This window comes from Magallana gigas, chromosome 10 (assembly GCF_963853765.1).
Source record: "Magallana gigas chromosome 10, xbMagGiga1.1, whole genome shotgun sequence".
In the NCBI taxonomy this organism is placed as follows: Eukaryota; Metazoa; Mollusca; class Bivalvia; order Ostreida; family Ostreidae; genus Magallana; species Magallana gigas.
In genome coordinates this window covers 32,413,145-32,435,221 of record NC_088862.1, presented here as the reverse complement: position 1 = coordinate 32,435,221, position 22,077 = coordinate 32,413,145, and the positions used below count along the sequence as shown (strand labels likewise).

The following is a 22,077-nucleotide window of genomic DNA, read 5'->3' as shown; positions in this document are numbered from 1 at the left end:
TGTTATAAACGCATAAAAAAAAAATAATGATTTCCACTTGACATCTTGTTCAAGATTTCTTTTAACAAAAATTGCTCTTTTGAAAGGATTGATAATAGTTAATTGATAATGAAATGGTAGATCTAAAGACAGCGATCATCGCATTTGGATCTCGGCTGTTTCTGTCGATTTATTTTTTCTGCAATGATGGCAACTTTCATACCTGTCATTAAAAACCAACATAAAGCCTTTCAAAACTCAAATTACAATTTCCAAAACAATGGAAATGCATAAGATACTTGTAAGAGAGAGAGAGAGAGAGAGAGAGAGAGAGAGAGAGAGAGAGAGAGAGAGAGAGAGAGAGAGAGAGAGAGAGAGAGATTAAAGAGAAAACGAAAGGGGGGGGGGTTAGAGATTAAAGAGTTTTAATTTCAGTCACGCAGATTTCACTGTTTGTTTTAATCAATGGGAACCAGGAATTTTAATGTTTACCTGTTATTGCCAAGCGTGTCGCCGCGGATTTTGTTTACTTTTGTTTAAAGGTATTGTCGACATTACACCGGTATTTCGAAAGTCAGGGTTTGATGCAATCACCGGCGGCGGGTGGTTGTTTTGGGCCCTCCCAGTATATAAAAAAAAAATGAACGTCTTAAAAAAGTTGAACGACCCAAATTTAACTGCCAAGTTTCAGCAATATTGTGGAGTTTCCAGCAAAAATGTGGAAAATTGTGACGAGTGTCAAAAACACGCCCCAGGACGTGATAACCAGGGTGAACTCAAGACAGGAGACAGGTGCGCGGACTGCAAGGTGACGGCTCCGAGGAGTAACACGAGACACGCCCTCCTGTTCTACTTGTTCTCCTACGCCTCGTCCCTCGGGAACGAGGTGTTCTACCTGCTGTTTTACCCCTACTGTGTGTGGAACATGGACAGCGTGCTGATCCGGCGGACCGCCTTGGTGTGGAGCCTGTGTATGTACGTGGGTCAGGCCGGCAAGGATCTACTGTGGTGGCCCCGCCCGGCCTCGCCCCCCGTGATCCGCCTAGAGACCGAGTTCCTCCAGGAATCCTCCATGCCCTCCACCCACGCCGCCTCCGCCACGGCCATTCCCTTCATGCTGGCCTATTACCTGTATGACAGATACCAGGTCTGTACATATTTTGAGTGCGCGTGCAATTCACATATCATATGAAAACATGTACTTATTTTAAGGAACTACATTGTAACATGTACATGTGCTTATACAGCTTGGGGGGGGGGGGGGGGGGCGCAATCTTTTTATATCATGGATATAACAATACGAGGTTTGTACAAATATGTAATTGTAAAATGAGAACACAATTTGCATTCAGTATTTATGTAATGGAAGTTGCACGTACCTGTACAAACAGATGGTGCAATTCATTCAAATTATGCATGTCTTTTTCTTACGGGATGCAAGAACAACAGCCCCCCCCCCCCCCCCCAATCAAAATTTAAAAAAATAATTATAAATGTTCAACCTTTTCCCTTTTTTTTTTGTTGGCATAACTTATCCCGAGTCTATCTTCACCACTCTCCTCCCTTTACCTCTTAAAAACGTTTCGAAATTCAATATCAAGACATTTTATCACCCCCCTTTTACAACCACGCACACATTCTTTCGGAATCTCAAATATTCAGAGATTGGTATGTTGACAGGTATTTAAAACAGTTATTGTTATGTTGTAAGAACTTCATGATTTAGATAAGAACAGTTTTCATAAAATCGATAGAAACACATATTCAGTATACTTATTTACATGTACATGTACGGGTTTTTTTTTTGTTCTTGTCCACAATAAGGGATAACTGTACACACACCTTTACCTGAGGTAATCGCTTGAGTAGAGGTGAAAAACTATAAAACTTTCTTTCAAAGTTAACTTTAAGTTAAGTGGTTGTACGACTTTTAATTCTTCTATTCAAATTCAGTGTTTTAACATTGTATTTAGACCCGATTTTACACTCTTTTGCTGTTCTATATATATAAGTTTGAATGATCGATTTTCTATTCAGAGCGAAGAATACATATTCTCTCTCTCTCTCTCTCTCTCTCTCTCTCTCTCTCTCCTCTCTCTCTCTCTCTCTCTCTCTCTCTCTCTCTCTCTCTCTCTCTCTCTCTCTCTCTCTCTCTCTCTCCAAGTACACACTCAACAGTCGAAATTCTTTCAAAAACAATCACCATTCTAGAATCTGGATACTCATGTATTCACCATAGAGTATTAGGGTTATGAAACCGCGCACTGGCTATAGTTCTTATTCTGTATAAGCACTGGCATCTTCCAAGATATTAAATGTGGTTTTCATGATTTAAAACATGATATATCAGCTAGGATATTTCCATATAATTACATGTGATTTCCATTATGTTATTCCTATTATATAAATAGTGCCTATTTCGGAGGGTAACTGTTGAAATTGACACCCCGAGAAAACCATTGTCAACCGACGCGAAGGTTGACAATGGTTTTCTCGGGGTGTCAATTTCAACAGTTACCCTCCCAAACAGCTAGCACTATTTATTTTATTATACTGAATGTCATAATTTTAAAGAAAATTTTACTGCTTTTATATAGAAATGAAGTGAATTCTACGACGAACCGTACGCGCATAATTTACGCGCATGTAACAATTCGTTGTGTTACCCGTTGCCAAATGTGTTGCTAACGCTGAGGGTAATAGAACGGATTATCAACTGCGTCTAAACCAATCGGATTTCAGTATTTAACATGAAAGTATAATAAATTTTAATATTACACGCAATTTCTTTGATATCACATGTGGATTTTCTGATATTACACGTTATTTTCATGAATTTTCAAGTGATATTCATGATAAGCGTTTTTCCGTGATATTTTAACATATTTACATGAAATTATTACTCATCACATTACTCGTGACATTAAATATGATTTTCATAAGCATAATGCATGCAATTTCCATTATACTGCACGCTATGCGCCTTTTTTCGAATACTTGAAAGTGATTTCCATGTAAATTTCGCCTCTATTTCAGATCTCGCCGTACCTGCTACTTCCGGCCGCTGTGGTCTGGTGTTCCCTCGTCTGTCTCAGTCGGCTGTACTTGGGGGTACACACCATACTGGTGGGTATATACCGGGTATATAGCGTGAAAGTAGTCGGCGTGGGGGTACACACCATAGAGATAGAAAGATGGAAAAATAGGAATAACCGGGTCCCGTCCATACTATGCTGGCGTGTATAAAGAGAAAAAATTAAGGAGGAAAAAGGGGCGAAAAAGAAAGTATAATGTATACCTGATTGTTATATCTGGGGCTACCAATGTGATAAATAGTCTATATGGAATTGCCCCATTACATGAACGATACACGTCACTGTTCTTTTTACGTGAATTCAATGTGAGACGCCACAGGAGAGCAGAGCCCATAACAAATCAAATAGGGACTAAAACATAATTTCAACCAACCATGAACATCAGATAGTATCAGTTCAGATACATAAAAAAGAGTGTTATATAGAGCACCTTTTATTTTGTGAATAAATTATCGTTGACAGTCACTTATGAAAAGAAATGTTTTAAACGCCAAGTGCCCATAAACAGGTACAAAAGTAATATATAAACATCCATCACTTAGGTATTTTCCCCTCCATTTCTTACGAAAATCGGCTGTAATTCATACAGAAACTGACAGAATGACGTCCGCTTATGAATTCACGCTTTACTTTTAAAAACTACTTTCAAGAAAAAGAAAATTTTTAACAATGAAGGGTAATTTCTTGACCACCCAGCTTTCATTAATAATACTTTTACACGTTATTTAATGATAACTGATTTTTGTATTAGAGGAAGATGAAAATATCATCAGGAAATACTTTCTTCTGTGTGTCATAGGGCTATAAAGGAACATGTAGCAATCATTGAAGAAAAATAATTTCAAAACCGCTGACGCATTTTCCCGCAATACTAACTATAGCTACCTTTAAACCGGTCTGCGTGAAAAACAAAGAATTAAAGCATTTGATTGCTTTAGGAGGCTGGGTGGTTAACAAATAAGCCATCAGATCTTCCTAAAAAATGTTATATGATGTTAAGCTGTAAACTATCTTTTAGTAAAGAATAAAATCTAAATACATAAGCTTTAAAATCGAATGTTTTGCTTTATCTTTATAAATGGTTCTTTTTTTAAGGAGATTTGTAAGGTCTAATATATGTCCTCGCCACAGTCATCTCAGTATTTAAATTAAACCGCTTTTATCATCGTGTATCTACGTGTTGACATTTACTGTACCCTTTATTCTCTAGGACCTGCTGTGCGGTATACTGATTTCCATCCTCGTTATGGCGTTAACGTCTCCGTTCTGGGAGGACTTTGACTGGTACCAACAGACCCACCCTTTCGCCCCCTTCGTGGTCCTCACGACCGCCATAGCAATGTGCACAGTGCTCTATCCTAAAAGTAAAGACGGCAGTTGTTCCCATGGCGACGCAGTCCAGATTGTGGCGGTTCTAACCGGAGTAAGCATCGGCTCATGGCTCAACTTTCACTTTCAGTTTACCAGCACCAGTGATCATACTGGACCTTATGACGTCATAATCCCGTCAGTGCGCGATTTGGCTATGCAGATTCTGAGATTTTTCGTCGGTGTCGTCATAATTGGGTTGCTGAAGGTGACACTTAAGGAAATTACAGTGCGATTATTTTCTAAACTGTACGGATTGAAAGTTCCTAATCAAGAACACCCTTCCGTCAAACTGGCATACAAGTTTGCCGTGTATGGCGTCATAGGGTTTTCGGTTGTTTTTCTCGTGCCATTTATTCATTGTATGTTTGGACTTGAGCGGGAGTCGTACTTTAAAGAAGTTGTCTGATGCGAAGGGAACAGTATTTGTTGTTTATTTTCACATATTTCATCTTCAAACGTTATTGACACATTGAAACAAATTGATTCTAAACGTTTGATTTAAATTAAATACTGGGGATCAAGGCAAATTATTTTTGTAACAGTTGTTGCTGTTTAAAATCGGCTGTTAGCTGTTAAAGCCCGAATATTTTACTCCTTGGGTATATAAACGTGTGATAATTCGTGAATCATGTTGAAGATATTAACATCATATGATTTTGAAATAAAAAACAAGAATACCATTCAAACTTTTTGAAAAATAATTATTTATTTTCCGTGACACGTGTAAATCACGTGTTTAGGACATAACCATGGCAATCACTCATTCCTTGCGGATACTCTCTGGATTTATCCCTCGGGATACAGCACACTTTACCTTACACACACACATACTTGTGTGCCCACTAAAAACGGTGAAAGACCCCTAGCATATACAATACTGATTGTTCATTTACACACATTAAACACAGCAAACTCCTTACCCCCGACACCCAAATCAGGGGACTTAAAACCAATCTCCTTACCCCTGACACCCAAATCAGGGGACTTAAAGCCAATCTATCTCAATTTGCATACTCAGATAATCAAATCTGAGGAAAAAATTCCAAACGAATTTTTAAAGTATCATTTTCTTTTCTTTTCTTGTTTTGCAAGACAGTAATAAAAAATCTAAATGAAAATCTTATTGCAATATTGTTTTCTTTTGCAAGATCATTAAAAATATATAACAATTTACTTTCCATTTCTTAGGTACTGAAATGATATATAAAAGAAAACAGACATCACTGTTTAAGAACATTTTACAAAATTTCAATGCAATTGTATATTACATATTTCTGAAGTCTGGAATTGGTTTTTTTTCCACCTGACTTGGGTCGGAGGAAAAGAACATTCACACTTGAGTAATCTCACACAAATTCCCTATGTACAAGTATTCAATAAACTGACACTCAAACAATGAAACCAGATGAAAACAGTAAAATGGCACACACATCATAAAACAAATGGCGGCAGACGAACATCATTCAAAAATGCCAGGAACGAAAACTAACCTCAAGTTACATTGAAACAATTTTCTTATAACTCTTTGTAAATTTTCTTTCACAATTTTAAATTTGAAATGATTATGTGAACCCATATATACACAAGTGACCATATTTATCAGAAATAAAATGCATGTATGGAAACACTTGCTATATTTATGGGTCATTCTTAATTATAAATACATACACATTTGCTATGAAACATCATTGCTTTTGTGAAATACAAAATGTGATGAAAATTTCAGGTTCACAGATTACGACGAAGTGGTTTGACTATATATCACATGATCTGAAACACAAAATATGTCCAGAAATTTCAACTGCTCCACGAATGAATAAAATGACAGGGTGGCACAAGCAGGTATCAGTGATCATCATTTGAGGAAGAGAGAAGTGGTTGTTCTACTTTTGTTTTGCCAGGTTTTACAAACATTTGTGTTAATTCTGAAATATTCCACTAAAGAACTTTGTTCTTTTGACTGAATGAATGCATAGTGATTTCAGTGCAACATGTGTAATTCTAACTTTCAATCATTTCAAATCAATTACAAATTCAAAGATTTTCAATAAAAATGAATCAATATTTTTTTCAATCAATAACATAAATATCTTTCACCTCAAATTTTCATATTGGAAAAAGAAATTAAAATAAAAGGGAGATAAATCTACAGATCCACACTTAGTAAAACCAATTGGAATAAAATTGATTCTGTATGGAGGACGTCCAACTGATATTGCTGTACCATAATTCAGAACCAGTATATATATACACAATCTCTTTAAAATCATTTCAATAAAATATTCCATCATTTATAGAATTAATACTAAAAAACCTGACAGATATGATCATTATATGAAGTTCATAAAACTTGGAAAATATCTGCACCAGAGTAAAATATTAGTCATTAATGGTAAAACATAAAACGACCGTCTTGAAACTAGTTTAGAATGACAAGGGTTGTGTTTTGTTATGTAGCACTTTTATCTTATCACAATTTATATGGACAAATGTTGAGTTTGGACAGAATTATATCTCTATCTACACTATGAGAAGAGACTGAGGCCATCACAATATTGACTTAGACAAACAAACTAGCAATTCATTAATCTTGAAAAATTGAAAAATGAAGTAATTGTGTGGATGCATTTGAGAAGTTTAAAAAATCAATATCTATGATGTTTATACATGGTAATACATGAATTTCCTCCCCCGAATTTTACTTCACCAGACTGGAAACCAATCGGGTGGGGACAGGGGTTATGCAGAAGTCTTTTGTGAGAATCTCTATACATTATAATATTTACCTACCAAATAACCAAATATTGTTTGGTTGAAGCTAAAGGGGTGTGGCATTTGGGTTCTACTAGAGTAGTTCCAAGTAGATGTGAAAGTAATCGGAGGTTTGTGTTTTAGGCTCTATAATCTACATTTTCTGAAATCTTTAAACTGATTTGACGTCTGATCTGTCTTTGAAATATTATTCTAGTTGGCAAAACCAGTTGTTCCTGATTTTGCCATTTGTGGAACCTAACTAAACAGAAATTTGGTTCATAGTTTAACATAACAGGAGAGGTAGCTATTGACTTTTGACAGAATAAATGAAAAGACTAAATAAAATCATCCAAGAAATGCAAGTCGGCTAATTGTCTAATTAACGAAGACTAAAACTTTACACTGCAGATCTTGTCTGTTTCCCTGAAGTTTACAAACTACATTTATTTTGGTTTTATTTTGTTTGTCCATTCCAGAACTCAGAATGCATATTTGTCTATAAAACATTTACCCCTATAAAAACTATTTAACTCTTGAACTGAACAAGTAGGAATGGTCCAGATTTTTTAGTTTTCTGTGACTTACAAATAATTTGCATTTGTTTCCAAAAAAGTAAATGTTTAAATCATTGGGTTTTTTTTTTTTTAAACTTTTCTTATGATTTACTAATTAGTTGCAAAAAAATACCATTAATTGACATAATTGTTAAATATAGTGTTTAAAGACATCTGTAGGCATTTAAGATGAACAGAAAAAGAAGACTTTTGAGACAGACAAAATACTCATAAACACACACATTTGGAAAGCATTCGTACAAACAAAACCTTTTTTCCCATTTAGAAGCATACCCTTGCGTTCAACCTAAAACATATACTCCAGTGTATCATCATCGTCATTCATGCGTTTGTCGCCTGGTCAAATTGTTTATCATCATACAAACACAAAACAGAGAAAATAATTAATTAATATGATCCAACAACTAACAGATTTTAATTGATCAATGTTCAATTTCATAATTGATATCAAAACAAGTGAGGACCTTATAAACCAAACCTCAAAAATAACATATTTCCCATAAACCTTGAAAGAGAAAGAAAGGGAGAGAAGTGCATGAGTTTCATCATGGTGAATTGTGAAATTTATACAAAATCGAACACTGATCAATTCTAGCACTATTTTTGTCAGGATTTCCTAGATTTTTCAAAACAACTGGGTTTTCTCCATATATATCTAAATCCTCTTTTATAAAATCTGGTTTGACATTATTTCTCTAAAACTTTATACGCTACATTTTACAACACATGAGTTATTGCTATACGTTTTGGAAGTTTACAACTGCGTTGGCAGTTGAGATTCCTTTTGTACTTCAAAAAATTACGGAATAAAACTTTTTTTAGGACATCAAAACACCTCTTTTTTTGTCTCTAACTATAAAAACTAAACCTAAAATGGAACATACAACTTTTTTTTTTGCCCTTAAAGAAAACTTATCACAGCCAAAATTCCCCCCCAAAAGGTTTTTTTTTCCTACACATCATGGTCTACTGATCTATAGAATAGCAGGAATAAATAACAATAAATGAAATTAGGAGTTGGTGATTTCCGTGAATTTAACAATGAAGAACTACTCCTTATTCAAATGTCCAAATCCTGATTCCGGTGGCTGCGTTGGTGTTGAGGAGAATATTTTGTTGCCAGAACTTTCGCCATTGCTGAACTGGTTTGAAGGGTTGAGGTCAAAGTAACTGAGGCGTGTTTGCATTGCTGATTATTCTTAGTTTTAATTCATAAATTGATGCAGTTTTGTTGATTAAACTCTCTCCACAATTTTTTTTGCTTCATGATATATAGCTCACATCCTTGTATTCCAATATTTTTTGCACCATAATCTGTATATAGATATACCTCACAAAGGGAAACTACTCATGCCAGTTGCCAAGGAAAACAATGTCATTGCCATGGTAACACTCACATTTCTTCCATCACTGAATCACATATTTGGCAAGTAATAAAAATAACAAGAATGTTTTGTATATAACACCTAGTGAAATAAGAATGACTTTTTTTGTTGTCTGCACTGTACACAAGAAGCATCAGAATTGGAAATTATTTTCAATAAGTTATATACAATTAGGTTCATAATTCACAACTTTATTCCTCCGGGAAAATCCATCAGTTTTTTCTCCAGATAGGAATTTTGTCCCCCCACACTCCTCCATGAAAGCTTGAATCACTCGACAAGTAAACTCCTCAAGTCATTTCATCCTAATCTCCTCTCCTCAGCTGAAAAAAGGTTTTTTTCCATCCTCTTTTCAGAATCACACACACTCCTTTAAAAGCGGAATTTCCCGCCTACCTACAAATCGGTAGGATAAGCTTGCCTGCTTTTTTCTCTCTGTTCTCCAGTCAGGGTGGACAAAAGTCAATTGAAATATCACACTAAATTGATTATCATAGTTTCTCGCCAAATGTAAACGAGGGGGACTGGCTGAGAGTCAGTGCGTGTGTACTTGAGGGGGGTCCCGGGCTCTGAGCCATCAAGGCAGGGTCCGACAAATGCCTGTAAGTAAACAAACAGATGTGAGCAAACAATCCAAAATTACAATATAGTGAATTATTATTTAAAAATACAATCAGAACTCAAATGTAAAAAAAAAAGAAAAACATATACGGCAAAAACAAAAAAAAGTTCTTAATTTCTCTGCAAAATGCAACAAACAGGTCTTTTTTTCACTGCGAGGATCAAAAGGAAATATTTTCATTTTCATAAATTGGTTGTGTAATTGTTTTGGCTCTACCATGTAGTGATCAATATAAATCATAAATAGAGAGGCTGGATGGTCGACAAATTTTGGAAATGGCGTTTTAAGCCATACTTGGTAAAGAAAAATTCCATTTATATAAGCTTTAAAATTTGAATATTTTCCTATAGCTTTACATAGAATTCTTCTTCTTAAGAAGGTCAATATAGTCTTAAGATGACGATGACCACCGAACCCTCTTAATTTTTGCAAGCAATGGAATTTGCCTAATCTGCAGCAAAAATTGGCTTTTAATTTATATACAGCACAGACTGGAAACTTTAAACCAAATTTGCTAAAGAACAACTTCTGTCTTATCAACAACTATATTTTATAATAAATAGCAAATTGTTACAAGCACTCGCAATTAACATTGACATTGGCATAATCCTTGTACCCAATGGAAAGTTTTTATTTTAATTGCTCAAAAACTCTTTGGTAAAATTGGGTTTAAGTTCTACACCTATAAACTTATAGAGGGTGCATACCATAGGTATAAATAGCATATATACAACAACATGACATGTAACAGACACAAACAAACAATGAACTGACGGAATTCATAATAATGAAAGTGAAAATGTTATATGCAGGAGCTGTGAAAGGAAAACTGAGCATAAATGTTTTGGTACATAATTATGATCTAGACACTACTTTTTTCCTATTGTAAAAAAAAAGAACAAATAAAATATGGTTGATTTCATTCATGTGATGCAAGACATTTTGAGTCTTTTGCTTGTGAAAACTGTTTTGTTTTCGGTTGACACTTCCATTTAAACAGTCCATAGACTGGATGTCCTGCATCTTATAAAATTTTTTGTTCATTATTATGATGAGCATTATTATGATGAGATTACACACAGTATCCCCCCCCCCAAAAAAAAATTATCAAATTGTTCAATTACATCACATTTTTTGGCCCCAAAATCTTCTAAACCACTGCATCTTAAACATGTGTGAGCACCTTGTAATAAATTCAAGCTACCCTCAAACAAAAGATATATACATGTATTATCAAATTTTCTTTTCAAACACACCAGCCTTCACCACCAAAAACAAAACGGCAAAAGGAACAATAAATAAATGCGAAAGCCAAGCAACCATTACCGAACAAACATATCATTAGCCCATAAATTTTTTTTTTAATATATTTAATGAATCATAAAAGTGAAAGCATTCTAAAAACTATGGCTTGTGGTTGACATTTTATCATTTGTTTATTCAAATAAACCCCAGAATTGCTATGGTTAAGTTCTTATTTTTTTTCTTCCGCTCATTTTTATTTTTTTCCCCCACAGAAAGGTCTAAGCAGCATGTATATGATTAAGGTTTGCCCTCTCCTACGTAGATGAAATGCTGAGCACATGTTTAATATGTCACAAAGAAGATTAGTTACTTAAAGTGAAAATAGTACTTTCTGTTTTCGTTCTGTTGCCATAGTGACAGCGATCAGAAAGAACTTTGTTCCTCGTCTCCCTCCGTGGATTGGGAGCGAAACCTTATAGAGTCAGACCGGGATCTAAAGAAATCAAATCTCAAATTTAAAAATTTAATAGTTTATAAAGAAATCAAATCTAGTATTAGAGTTCATAACTCTAACTACAACAAAGTTAACAATGATTTTGTTTAGATTTTGTTACCGTAATTTTTACATCTTAATCAAACACACAATACTGAAGACCTTTCTGAGTATGGGTATTACAACAATGGGCACATTTTTTTTTTTTTTTTTTTTTTCTCAATCTAACATTTTTTTTTTCTTCAGATAATTGGCTATTCAGGGATTTTGTATATTTTATTGAATTTTGCTAAATCAGCAAAAATGCCCATGAAGTAAATGTAACTAGTCAATGTTACCGATAAGTATAGAAAAAGAAAGAGAAACAAACAGTTCCGTATCTGCCTCATGCACTCAATATCATCAATAAAACATCAATAATTTAGTAGTTAATTTTTTCACAAGACAATACTCTGGTTTTCTTAAAATATAGAAAGTAAGTAAATTATAAATTATAAACACCTCTGATTTTTTTTACAGTGAGCCCTAAAACAAACAATGACTGTTCAAATTCAGCACAGACTATACTGTAAATTCCTTATATTACGCGAGTACTTAATTCCACGATCTCGCAGTTTCGGATCAAATCGCAAGAATATAAAATCGCGAACACAGAAATTCCATCCTTGTTTCTTATAGTTTTTAACTTTTAGAAAATAATAGCGAGATTTTAAAATCCGCGAAGGTTGCTTCTCGCGATTTTACGCGGGTATTAATTCCTCGCGGTTAATTAGGAATCTACAGTACCAAAACATTGCTGTGTGGGGAAACGAGGGGGGGAGCGCTGGAGCCTTACCCTTTGGACTTGAGTTGTGTGGGTTTTAGATACTCGTGCTGGGACAAGAGCAGAACGTCTGGTCGCATCTCCTTCTTGTACAACAAGCACTGGCGGATAAAATTCTGCGGAAAAACAGAGAAGATTGTTAGGTTCAATGTGTTAAAAAAAATTGAGACATTTCCCATTTCAAAAATGCAATAAAATTGATTAATAAAACAGCATTTCAGAAAATGTGGTAAAAAAACAAAACATCACTGTTACAGTAAACAACTTTTAAGTACATGGGAGAAATTTTTTCGAGGTTAGCTAGAGCCTGATGGTCATAAATATGTCTCCCTGTGAACCAGTCTGTAAATATCTCTGGTATCTTATTTTCCAGATACTTCACATCTTGTTTACCAAAATTAATCCTGCAAACCACTTTAAATCTATTAAATTGCAAAACAAAGTTGTCGCAAATTAAAAGTTGGTTTACAGAAATCCTGTTTGGCCTTAGGCTTTTGATAAAAGAATTCCCTTTTTCACAGAATTTGCAATGCATTGAATGGATATCTGAATTATGTTGGATTATACCGGCATCTCCCCTTACCTTGGCCTCCCCACTGACCGGGGGTTTTGACGGAAACTCTACCTCTGTAGCCTTTAATATTGTGTTTTCTTCTAAAATGGCAGCTTGAGATAAATTATGTCCAAACGGCTGTAAAAAAACCAAACCAAATTACCATTTTGCAACATGACAGAATAAGTTCAACAAATGAATAACTACTTCATGACTTCTCCCTCCTTTCCTTTTCTTTAACAGACATTTTATTTATCAATATCCCTAAAAATAGTACATAATAAACAGATCACATAGTATATAAATCTCTCTTGCCATGGCTTCAATTCCCAAACAAAATTTTAAACAGACAAACTTTCTGTACAATTCTTCCCCAACACAGTTGTTTAATTTTTTGTTTAATTTTTTGTATGTGCATTTTACAAAATGCTTTCACAACATGCATATATATTTCCAAACACTATTTACTCCCCCAAAACTAAGAATTCCACAGCTTACCTTTCTGCACCCTTACCCCTCCCCCCTTTAAGAATTTCACAGCTCACCTTTTTGCCGTACAGACACTGGTAAAATATGACCCCCACAGACCACACGTCCACCTTGGAAGAGATTTTGGGAGGATTCTTCCCCACCACAAAGCACTCGGGCGGTAAATACCTGTCAAACACAAAATTCAGTTTTAAGAAAATTTGTTTTTTAATATTCAATCATTTTATCCAACAAACAAATAATCATCAAGTATGTTCTTGGACAGGGTTAATTTAATTAAGTCTTTAAAAAATCCACAACATATTGTAAACTGTTTCTGGAGAATTGAAATTTGTTTCAAAATCTCTCTCTCTCTCTCTCTAATGAGCTATGAGATACTCCTGTTTCATGCAACCATGGCCAAAAGGGAGAGGATCTTGCATCATTGGTTTGCAATATTTGTGTCTCTCTTACCAGTAGGTTCCGGCTCCTTGAGAAGTGAGATCCATCCCGTCCGGAGTGATGTTCTCCTCGTCCATGATTTTACTGAGGCCGAAGTCCGTGATCTTGATCTCCCCACTGACCGACCCACTCCCCAGGAGAATGTTCCCTGTTAAATATAGGATTAACACATTGATGACTGTGAAATATACAACAAATTTCTCAAATATAAGTACAAATCTCGGTCTCACTTTTCAAAAAGGAGTATAAAGCGGAAAAGTGAGACTGAGATCAAAACTGCGCTTGTCGAAGTTTTATGGCCCCCGAGGCCTGATCTACCTTAAAAAATTTTTTTAATCATCGGACATCTCACCTGGTTTGAGGTCGTAGTGAATCACAGGTGGTTTGATTTCATTGAGATACTTGAGGGCGCTGACCGTCTGCGAGATGATGGACCGCGCCTCCTTCTCTGGAATGGATTTGTTCTGCTTCAGGTAAAAGTCAAGGTCGTTTCCCTCGCAGTATTCTAGCACTGTACAGAATCTGGAACAGAAAGAAAAATCAAGGGATTGAGAGAAGTAACAGGAGTATAAATGCTCTAGCACTGTACAGAATCTACAAATACAGGAAAATCAAAGTAATGGCACAACTGACATGAGTAAAATAGAATTCTGTTAGAATTCATAGATACAGAAAAATCTTAAGACCAAGATAACTGACATTAGTAAAGCATGTTTTATTGTTTTATTTAGTAGAATAGATTATGCTTTCAAAGCGACCTGGTTGAGATTGATTATTGTGTTCTAAAACTTGATGATGCTAGCTGAAAATCAGAGAGAGAACAAGAGAGATAGAGAGAAGGAAGTGATGCAAAACTTATGAATTTATGCAAAAGACACAGAGGAAGACAGTGAAAAGTATGTGGTTAACATTACTTAACTCTGGATATAAAAGATGTACAACTTACGAATTATTGTCTATTTCAAACACATCATAGAGGCGAACAATTCGCGGGTGGTCCAGTGTTTTGTGAATGTTGTACTCCCTTAGGGCATGTCTACAAAAACAAAGACATGTTGTCATTTCATCCTTATAATATCAACTACCAACTCGTTCACAATTCACCCACAAATAATATAGTTCAACAATCTCATCTTTGTCTACTTAAAGAGAAATACTATTCAATGGCTGCAAAATGTAATTTTGCTGTTATGTTGTCATTTCATTCCATTAATATCGACTATCAACTTATCCACAACTCAATAATACAACAAATGTAATAAAAGCATCACCAAGAGGAGCATCCCCTTGTAAAAGGTGTTGTGAATCAAACAAACCCAACGGTATATTTTTAAACTTACAAAAGCATTCACTTAATGTCTTATCCCAATTAACAGCAAATTACTGTAAACGTACTACATTTGGCTGTGTATTCTATTTAGCGCTTTTGGCGGAACGCAGCTTCTGCTAAATCAAGTACATCGCAATATGCTATGCATATATGTATAAGACAAGTGCTAGTCACATTCAGACACATACAAATTGAAATCCACTCCAATTTGTTCAAAAACTAATTTACGCCTATTATAAAACGTTTACTGTACTCTGCTAAAGAAAAATACTAGATGTAATTCGGCTGACTTACTTGATATAATTGGCCTTCTTGTCATCCTTCCACTCCCGGTTTAACTGGTGGATTTTACACGCCACATACCTCTGTTCTTTCAGGTCAAACCCCTGAACAAAATCAAATTCAGAATTGTCATTTTGAAATCAACACATTAATTAATGTGAAATAAACATATTAGTGTTTTTTTACACATAAATTTTGTTTAAGAAAGCCACAAGCCAATGATGTTCATAAATCTATATTAGTGCCATTAATATGGGGAATGGATAATGCATATGTATTAACATCTTGTTGTCATTATACTACAGGAAATTATCTTACAATAAAAAGAAATATTTTTCATGTCAGGTGCCTGTGCTTAGCATATACTTGAACCAGAGCATGCACTTTTTCAACTCGTCTGAAATAACAACTCTGTACATACCTTGTGGACTTCACTAAATCCTCCTTTTCCCAATAAATTTAATAATAAATATCTCTCATTGAGGATAGGGTGGTCCTTAAACCTGAAACAGAATATTCAATCAGTTCAAGCACCACAGGTGATAACACAGCTCAAATCAATTCACTAAGTATTCAGTTTAACAAAATCTTTTCTCTATAATAAAGATATAAGAAAATATTCCAATTCAAAAGATAAAATATTTGGTTTTTTCTTCTTCAATAAATCAAAGTTTTGGCCAAAAATCTCATTTTTGAGTAGATTTGATGGATAATTTGCTGACCAACCAGCCTCCTTAAATTCTACGTACAGAGAGTACAGAACAAGAACAACAGGACCCAGGTTCTCTGAACAAGGAGTACAGAGAACTAGTTGACTGTTTTCCCTTTCTTTGTTTATCAGTAGAGCAAATTTTGCCTTTTAAGTTTATTAAACTACATGTAGTTACATTTATTTTTCATGATTTCACATTTCCATATATCAGAAAACATTATTTAAAGATTATAAAATCATTTTTTGTGATAAGATGTTTGCAGTTGAGATAAAACTGCAAAATATAGCAAAAATTAACACCACATAATATAATCTACAGAAAAAAGCTGCATTTGTTCCTAGAACAAGGAGATAACAATGACGACCCTCACCTGGAGTTGTCTTCGTTATGGATCCGCTTGAGCTCTCGTATATGGAGGTTCCGCTCACGCTCCAGTTTCTCCAGTTCTAACTGGATATCAGCGTCTTCTTTCTTTAGACTAGCCTGTCGTAGTTTTAGGATTTCATCCTGTTCGTAAAACTCTGCTAATGTTAAACTGAAAGAGAATCAACATTTGATTGATATTTACAGTGTTCCAAATACATGTACCCCTAAAACAAAATACATGTACATGAAAACAACAAAGCCTATATTAGTTTTTACACATTAGCTGGATCAAAATTTTAATATGTTTTCTACTACAGTTATACCAGAGACATATCATTGATACATTAGAGTTCCTTGAGCGACAATCTGGGCATATTTACATATTCCAGCGTCTTTGTAATAACACTACTGATGAATTTTGCAATAACTGTTGGGGCGTAAATGGGTTTTGCGTAATAAATATTCTAATATTTAATTGTACAATTGCTGAAAATTACATAAGTAATAGTAATAAAGAATCATTCTTCGAATATTACGAGGTGATAATTACGGTTGTGGCGTGATCAAATCTATCTTTGGGCTTTTTTAGATTTGATCATGCCCCAACCAAAATTATCACCTTGTAGTTTTCAAAGAATGATTCCTTATTCCTTAATTCTAATCTTTAATCTCTTGTTATAGGAATAGAAGCATTTACAACAGTCAATGGTTAATGGTAAAATAACATACGGTTTTTCTCCGCCAGGTTTTAGGAAATTGTCGTTTTTGGGATTTTTTGTGACAGTAGAATTTGGCTTTTTCTTGACTAGAAGTTTCCGCTGTTTCTCAATATCCTCCCGTTCTTGTGCAATCCTTTCTTGTTGCCTGTCAAAAGCAAATTCATCATATTCAACTTATTACACATAAATGTAACATAAATATTTAAAAGCACATAAATTTCCCCCCAATCATCCAATATTTTACTGAAATACCAATTGTAAACGATAACAAATTTTGGATGCTTAAAAAGAACCAACATTAATTGTTCATTGCCATGGTTTCAAAGTTGATATATAAAATCTAACAGGTTTTAAGCAAAATAATTGTTGCATAATCTGCATTTAGTCTCAACATCTTCTTTTCAATTTCCAGATGCAGTCATCTAAATGATGGCCCTGGATCATAAAACTCAAGAGTCGACCTCAAATTTGTTGTCAGCAATATTTTTCTTTTTGTTTTTGAAAACCTTGTGATCAAAACTGAGCTTGTCAATTTTTTTACAGCCTGAATGTTCATAGTATTGAGCCAATTCCAAAATATTACCCCCATGCTTTAACGTTTCATACAAGATTTTTTTGAAATGTTGACATATGCTGTACTTACTTCATTAAATCTGTAAATGCCCATCCATCCACCCAATTCTCAACGAACGTGGCCCCTTGTCTCTGGGTGACGAACTGACCCAGTCGTAACCGGTTCCCCATCGACTTCTGTCGCGTTGTCTTCTTCTCCAACTTACTCTACAACACACAATATGATTGGATCATTTCAATGCTAAAGTGACTTTAAAGTAACAGCATTCTGTTTATTTCCAAGTCCTAACTTTATGACCCAGCAAAAACAGTGATGGTAAAGCTGTGTTATACACATGCTCAAGTTTTTTTTATGATAAAAGATTAATCAACTTCTCTTTCATTCTTTTCATCAGATTAAGCGGAATGAAAAATTCAGCCGAAGATTGAAATCACAGAAATAATAATAAATTTTCACAACTTTCAATCCTATTCTTTATAATTATCTCAAATTTTTTTTTTTTTAGCAAATATATCTTGTGGAATTTAAATATACAATCCTGTTTTCTAAAATCCCCATTGAAATTTCTACTTAAATCTGAGTATATGCAACATTAGACATGCTTACCTTTTCTATAAGAAGAGATTTATTGACTTGAAGACATTTCTGCGACGTTTCTTTGTGTTTCTCTATGAGTTTCTGTTGTGCGGTCAACTGTGACTGCTGCGTGTTAACTTGCCGCCGAAGCTCCTCGTTTTGCTGCCGAAAAAATTTAAATGAAATTAAATGAAGTGCCAACGATAGACAGACAAAAATATCAATCTTTGAACTTTCGAAAAATATTACACTAAATAAAAGTGTAAACTGATGTTGCAAAAATTTTTGTGTGATATTATGTTTTGAAGACTTATGAATAATAAATTGTTTTTTATGACGGTGAGTTGCAATTGTGCAATTACTGTTGACGTAGGTCTTCCATATAACACAGTATGTACCACATGGCCTCCTACCTCCTACATTCTTTAACACTACACTGTAAACCAACTTTCATTTGCGTGCGAGGAATTTTTGCGAAGTTAGCGAGAGCCTCTTTGTCAAAATAAATCTTGATGAGAACCAGTCCTTGCCCTTTGTGTGTTATAACAATACCGTTGTAGATAAGGCTCGATTACTGGTACACAATTACATTAGTTCCTCTGCAGTTTACAGATCACTGGTACACAATTACATTAGTTCCTCTGCAGTTTACAGTATATGGCCATTATCTATTGCATTACAGCCCATTAGTTCCTCTGCAGTTTACAGTATATAGCCATTATATATTGCATTACAGCCCATTAGTTCCTCTGCAGTTTACAGTATATGGCCATTATCTATTGCATTACAGCCCATTAGTTCCTCTGCAGTTTACAGTATATAGCCATTATATATTGCATTACAGCCCATTAGTTCCTCTGCAGTTTACAGTATATGGCCATTATCTATTGCCTTACAGCCCATTAGTTCCTCTGCAGTTTACAGTATATGGTCACTATCTATTGCATTACAGCCCATTAGTTCCTCTGCAGTTTACAGTATATGGCCATTATCTATTGCCTTACAGCCCATTAGTTCCTCTGCAGTTTACAGTATATGGCCATTACCTATTGCATTACAGCCCATTAGTTCCTCTGCAGTTTACAGTATATATGGTCATTATCTATTGCATTACAGCCCATTACTTCCTCTGCAGTTTACAGTATATAGCCATTATCTATTACCCATTACAAATTAGTATACATCACAGCCCACTGGCGCCTCCGCAGCCTTACCCGTAGTAGGTCTTCGATGCGATTGTCTTTGTGTTCCCCGGTGTTGACGTACTCGACGTCCGTCTGTACCGCTTTGTTGTACTGATACAGCGACCGCTGAGGAGGGTACCCCATACTGTCCGAGTTACTGAGACTGCCCGGCGATGGTACCGTGTAACCCTGTACAAAATTAAAGTCTACCATATAGTTTACTTTTATTAAATAAATTGGAAAAGGAAACCAACAGTCAACTTTTATTCTAAATTTAAATATAAGTTCTGAATTCATTCTTCATTTAAATTTTTAACTTAATTCATTGTATTATTAAACACCAGCGTGTGTGCCTCAATCAACATTATGTGAAGAAAAAAAAAATCACATTTATGCTTACCATGAATTATTCGGGTAATAAAATTGCACTTATGAAATAAGCATTTAAAATTCATGAAAGAAATAGTAATGCCCAAGGTCAAAGGTTAACAATTAACCACTGATTGTAAAGTTTGAATTTGTTTACTGTGATGGAGCAAATACCAAATTTCCAATTCTGGTTGTCATATTGTACCTTTTTCATTTACACTGACTAGACCCATTTACAATATGACAACTGTGGACAGGCATAATGTCCTTGGCCTGGGCCTTGACCTGGATACTTACATAGGGGATTCCCTGTGGGGAGGGGGACTTGGTTCCTAGGTGTGTATTCATTGAACTCCTACTCGGGGACTGGTTTTGCTATGGGGGAGGAAAGGACATTCATTTAAAGGTAAAAACATCACTCTCTACTTTCAAATACAGAGATATGGGCTGTGTTTTAAAATTAACAAATTCTGTAATGCACACCCCTATATACACATAATTTTATGCATAGTACATTTCTAAAATATACCTTATGAAGCTGTTTGTAAAATTAGTCATTAAACTTAACAATTTTGCATAGAAATTCGTGGAATTCATCTAAATATATGGGTTATCTCCCTTTTCAGAGGAATAATGCACCTTAACCATTATTTTTCCAATTCATTCAAAAAATGTTGCATCAAACATTAAATGTCTCAACTTCCATAAATCTAAATAAAAGACACAACAGCCCCCCAATGATTATTGCACACCAACGATGAAAGAAAAAGTTACACAACTCGAGCATTAACTGAACGAGGAATCTCTCAGGAGACACAAATTAACCAATCATTCTGTCATAGAAATCATGACTGTCCAAATAAAAAAAACCCCCAAGGTTGTTATGCAATTCTGCATTCTGCAAGCGAGGCGGAAGATGATTCAATGGAAAAAAAAAAGCAGAAAAAAAAGCCCTTAGTGGTTGTAGCTTTATTTACACAGTTTCAGCATCTAATCTTCCGCTTATACGATTTGTCATTGCGCCTTTTTTTTTTCCCTACAGGGGGCAGTAAAATCAATATTTGTTACAACACTGGTGACTCCTTATCACCCATTAAGTGCGGACAGAAGACCTTTTTTTTCTCTCCCTTTTTCATCTCAATACAATATTCATTAGGAAACTTTACCTACCTTAAAATAATCATTGATTTTCTTGCCATTGGCTTCAGGTCTTGTGGATTTTGGTGTCGCTGCAAAACACATTTTATTATACATTTATATCATGTCAAATAATTAATACGAATAATCAATAGTTCACATCATATCCAATAATTGCTATAAACAATAAATGGTTATCATGGATTTGGGACGATTAATCAAATCGCAACAATGTTTTCAGGGTAAATCATGTGAAGAATTATCTCAAATTTGATTTCAATCATAAATTACAGCCTGCTGTTCACATATTTATAAATAAGCAAGTCTGTTGATTCAATCATCAATAGCAATTTTAATAGGAACATAAAAAAACTACCCTAGAGATCCCTAGAGATCTACTTTGTGGCCCAATTTTGCCTTCAACAAGTTCAATGAAGGCCACTTTCAATATGAAACAAAAATTTAATTAAAAAAAAAAAATTGATGGATATTTTTTTTTGAAAAACTTATAAAATTAGCAATGCTATTGTTGATTCATCTTCTTGTATTGACAACAAGAAAATTGATCCAAGCATAACTTAAGGAGAGAGAGAGAGAGAGAAAAAAAAAGAAGAAATCGTAACATGTTCTGTCATTAATTGTCAGGAAAATTCACATCCTGATGACATGAAAACATGTTGCAGTTGAGCCCTATTGATTTTTGTCTTGTGTATGGTAATGTGCATAAGAGGACAGTGAGAAGATAAGAGATGCCGTAAGTAGTGAGAACGGCTTCCTAATCAAGGCCCAATTACCCAGGTCAGGTAACTGTGGCAGCGTAAGCACCCAGCACAGCTCAGAATTTAAAGTCCTGGGGATGGTACATCCAGACAATTATCTGCCCATTCTTTCAATATGTTTGGAGGCAATAACCCTGGTAGATTATTCTTTTTTTTTGGGGGGGGGGGGGGGCTAGAGGGTGAAGGTGGAGGGTGGGGGAGGGTTAGGATACAGGGTAACTTT

The 22,077-nt window shown here is 34.9% G+C and overlaps 2 protein-coding genes across 6 annotated transcripts in view; one reads left to right on the top strand and one right to left on the bottom strand.

The window, feature by feature from the left end:
• The first annotated feature begins 586 nt into the window (after positions 1-586).
• Positions 587-5,472, top strand: LOC105333032 (sphingosine-1-phosphate phosphatase 2). Its single transcript, XM_066072703.1, has 3 exons — positions 587-1,126; positions 3,016-3,105; positions 4,285-5,472. The coding sequence occupies exons 1-3, from the start codon at positions 620-622 to the stop codon at positions 4,849-4,851; spliced, it is 1,164 nt and encodes a 387-aa protein (XP_065928775.1). The 5' UTR covers positions 587-619; the 3' UTR covers positions 4,852-5,472.
• LOC105333033 (serine/threonine-protein kinase tousled-like 1) overlaps positions 5,130-22,077 on the bottom strand; it is a 28,813-nt gene continuing 11,865 nt past the window's right edge. For 3 of the 5 annotated variants that reach the window (XM_066072699.1, XM_066072698.1, XM_066072700.1), the window contains exons 5-20: positions 21,109-21,167; positions 20,236-20,313; positions 19,600-19,758; positions 18,416-18,547; positions 17,879-18,015; positions 17,246-17,380; positions 16,521-16,685; positions 15,859-15,940; positions 15,450-15,541; positions 14,772-14,861; positions 14,178-14,347; positions 13,838-13,973; positions 13,441-13,552; positions 12,926-13,033; positions 12,355-12,458; positions 5,130-9,759 (exon numbers count right to left, since the gene is read on the bottom strand). In XM_066072699.1, coding sequence (XP_065928771.1) covers positions 9,651-9,759; positions 12,355-12,458; positions 12,926-13,033; positions 13,441-13,552; positions 13,838-13,973; positions 14,178-14,347; positions 14,772-14,861; positions 15,450-15,541; positions 15,859-15,940; positions 16,521-16,685; positions 17,246-17,380; positions 17,879-18,015; positions 18,416-18,547; positions 19,600-19,758; positions 20,236-20,313; positions 21,109-21,167 — 1,868 coding nt within the window. In that variant the 3' untranslated portion in view covers positions 5,130-9,650. Of the gene's footprint in view, positions 9,760-11,414; positions 11,520-12,354; positions 12,459-12,925; positions 13,034-13,440; positions 13,553-13,837; positions 13,974-14,177; positions 14,348-14,771; positions 14,862-15,449; positions 15,542-15,858; positions 15,941-16,520; positions 16,686-17,245; positions 17,381-17,878; positions 18,016-18,415; positions 18,548-19,599; positions 19,759-20,235; positions 20,314-21,108; positions 21,168-22,077 lie in introns of all 5 variants that reach the window. The other 2 variants (XM_066072701.1, XM_066072702.1) reach the window with 2 other exon arrangements.

Coding starts and splice junctions, on each gene's coding strand:
- LOC105333032 (XM_066072703.1), top strand. CDS start 620: ATGAACGTCTTAAAAAAGTTGAACGACCCAAATTTAACTGCCAAGTTT. Junction 1,127..3,015: donor ACCTGTATGACAGATACCAG/GTCTGTACATAT, acceptor CCTCTATTTCAG/ATCTCGCCGTACCTGCTACT. Junction 3,106..4,284: donor TGGGGGTACACACCATACTG/GTGGGTATATAC, acceptor TTTATTCTCTAG/GACCTGCTGTGCGGTATACT.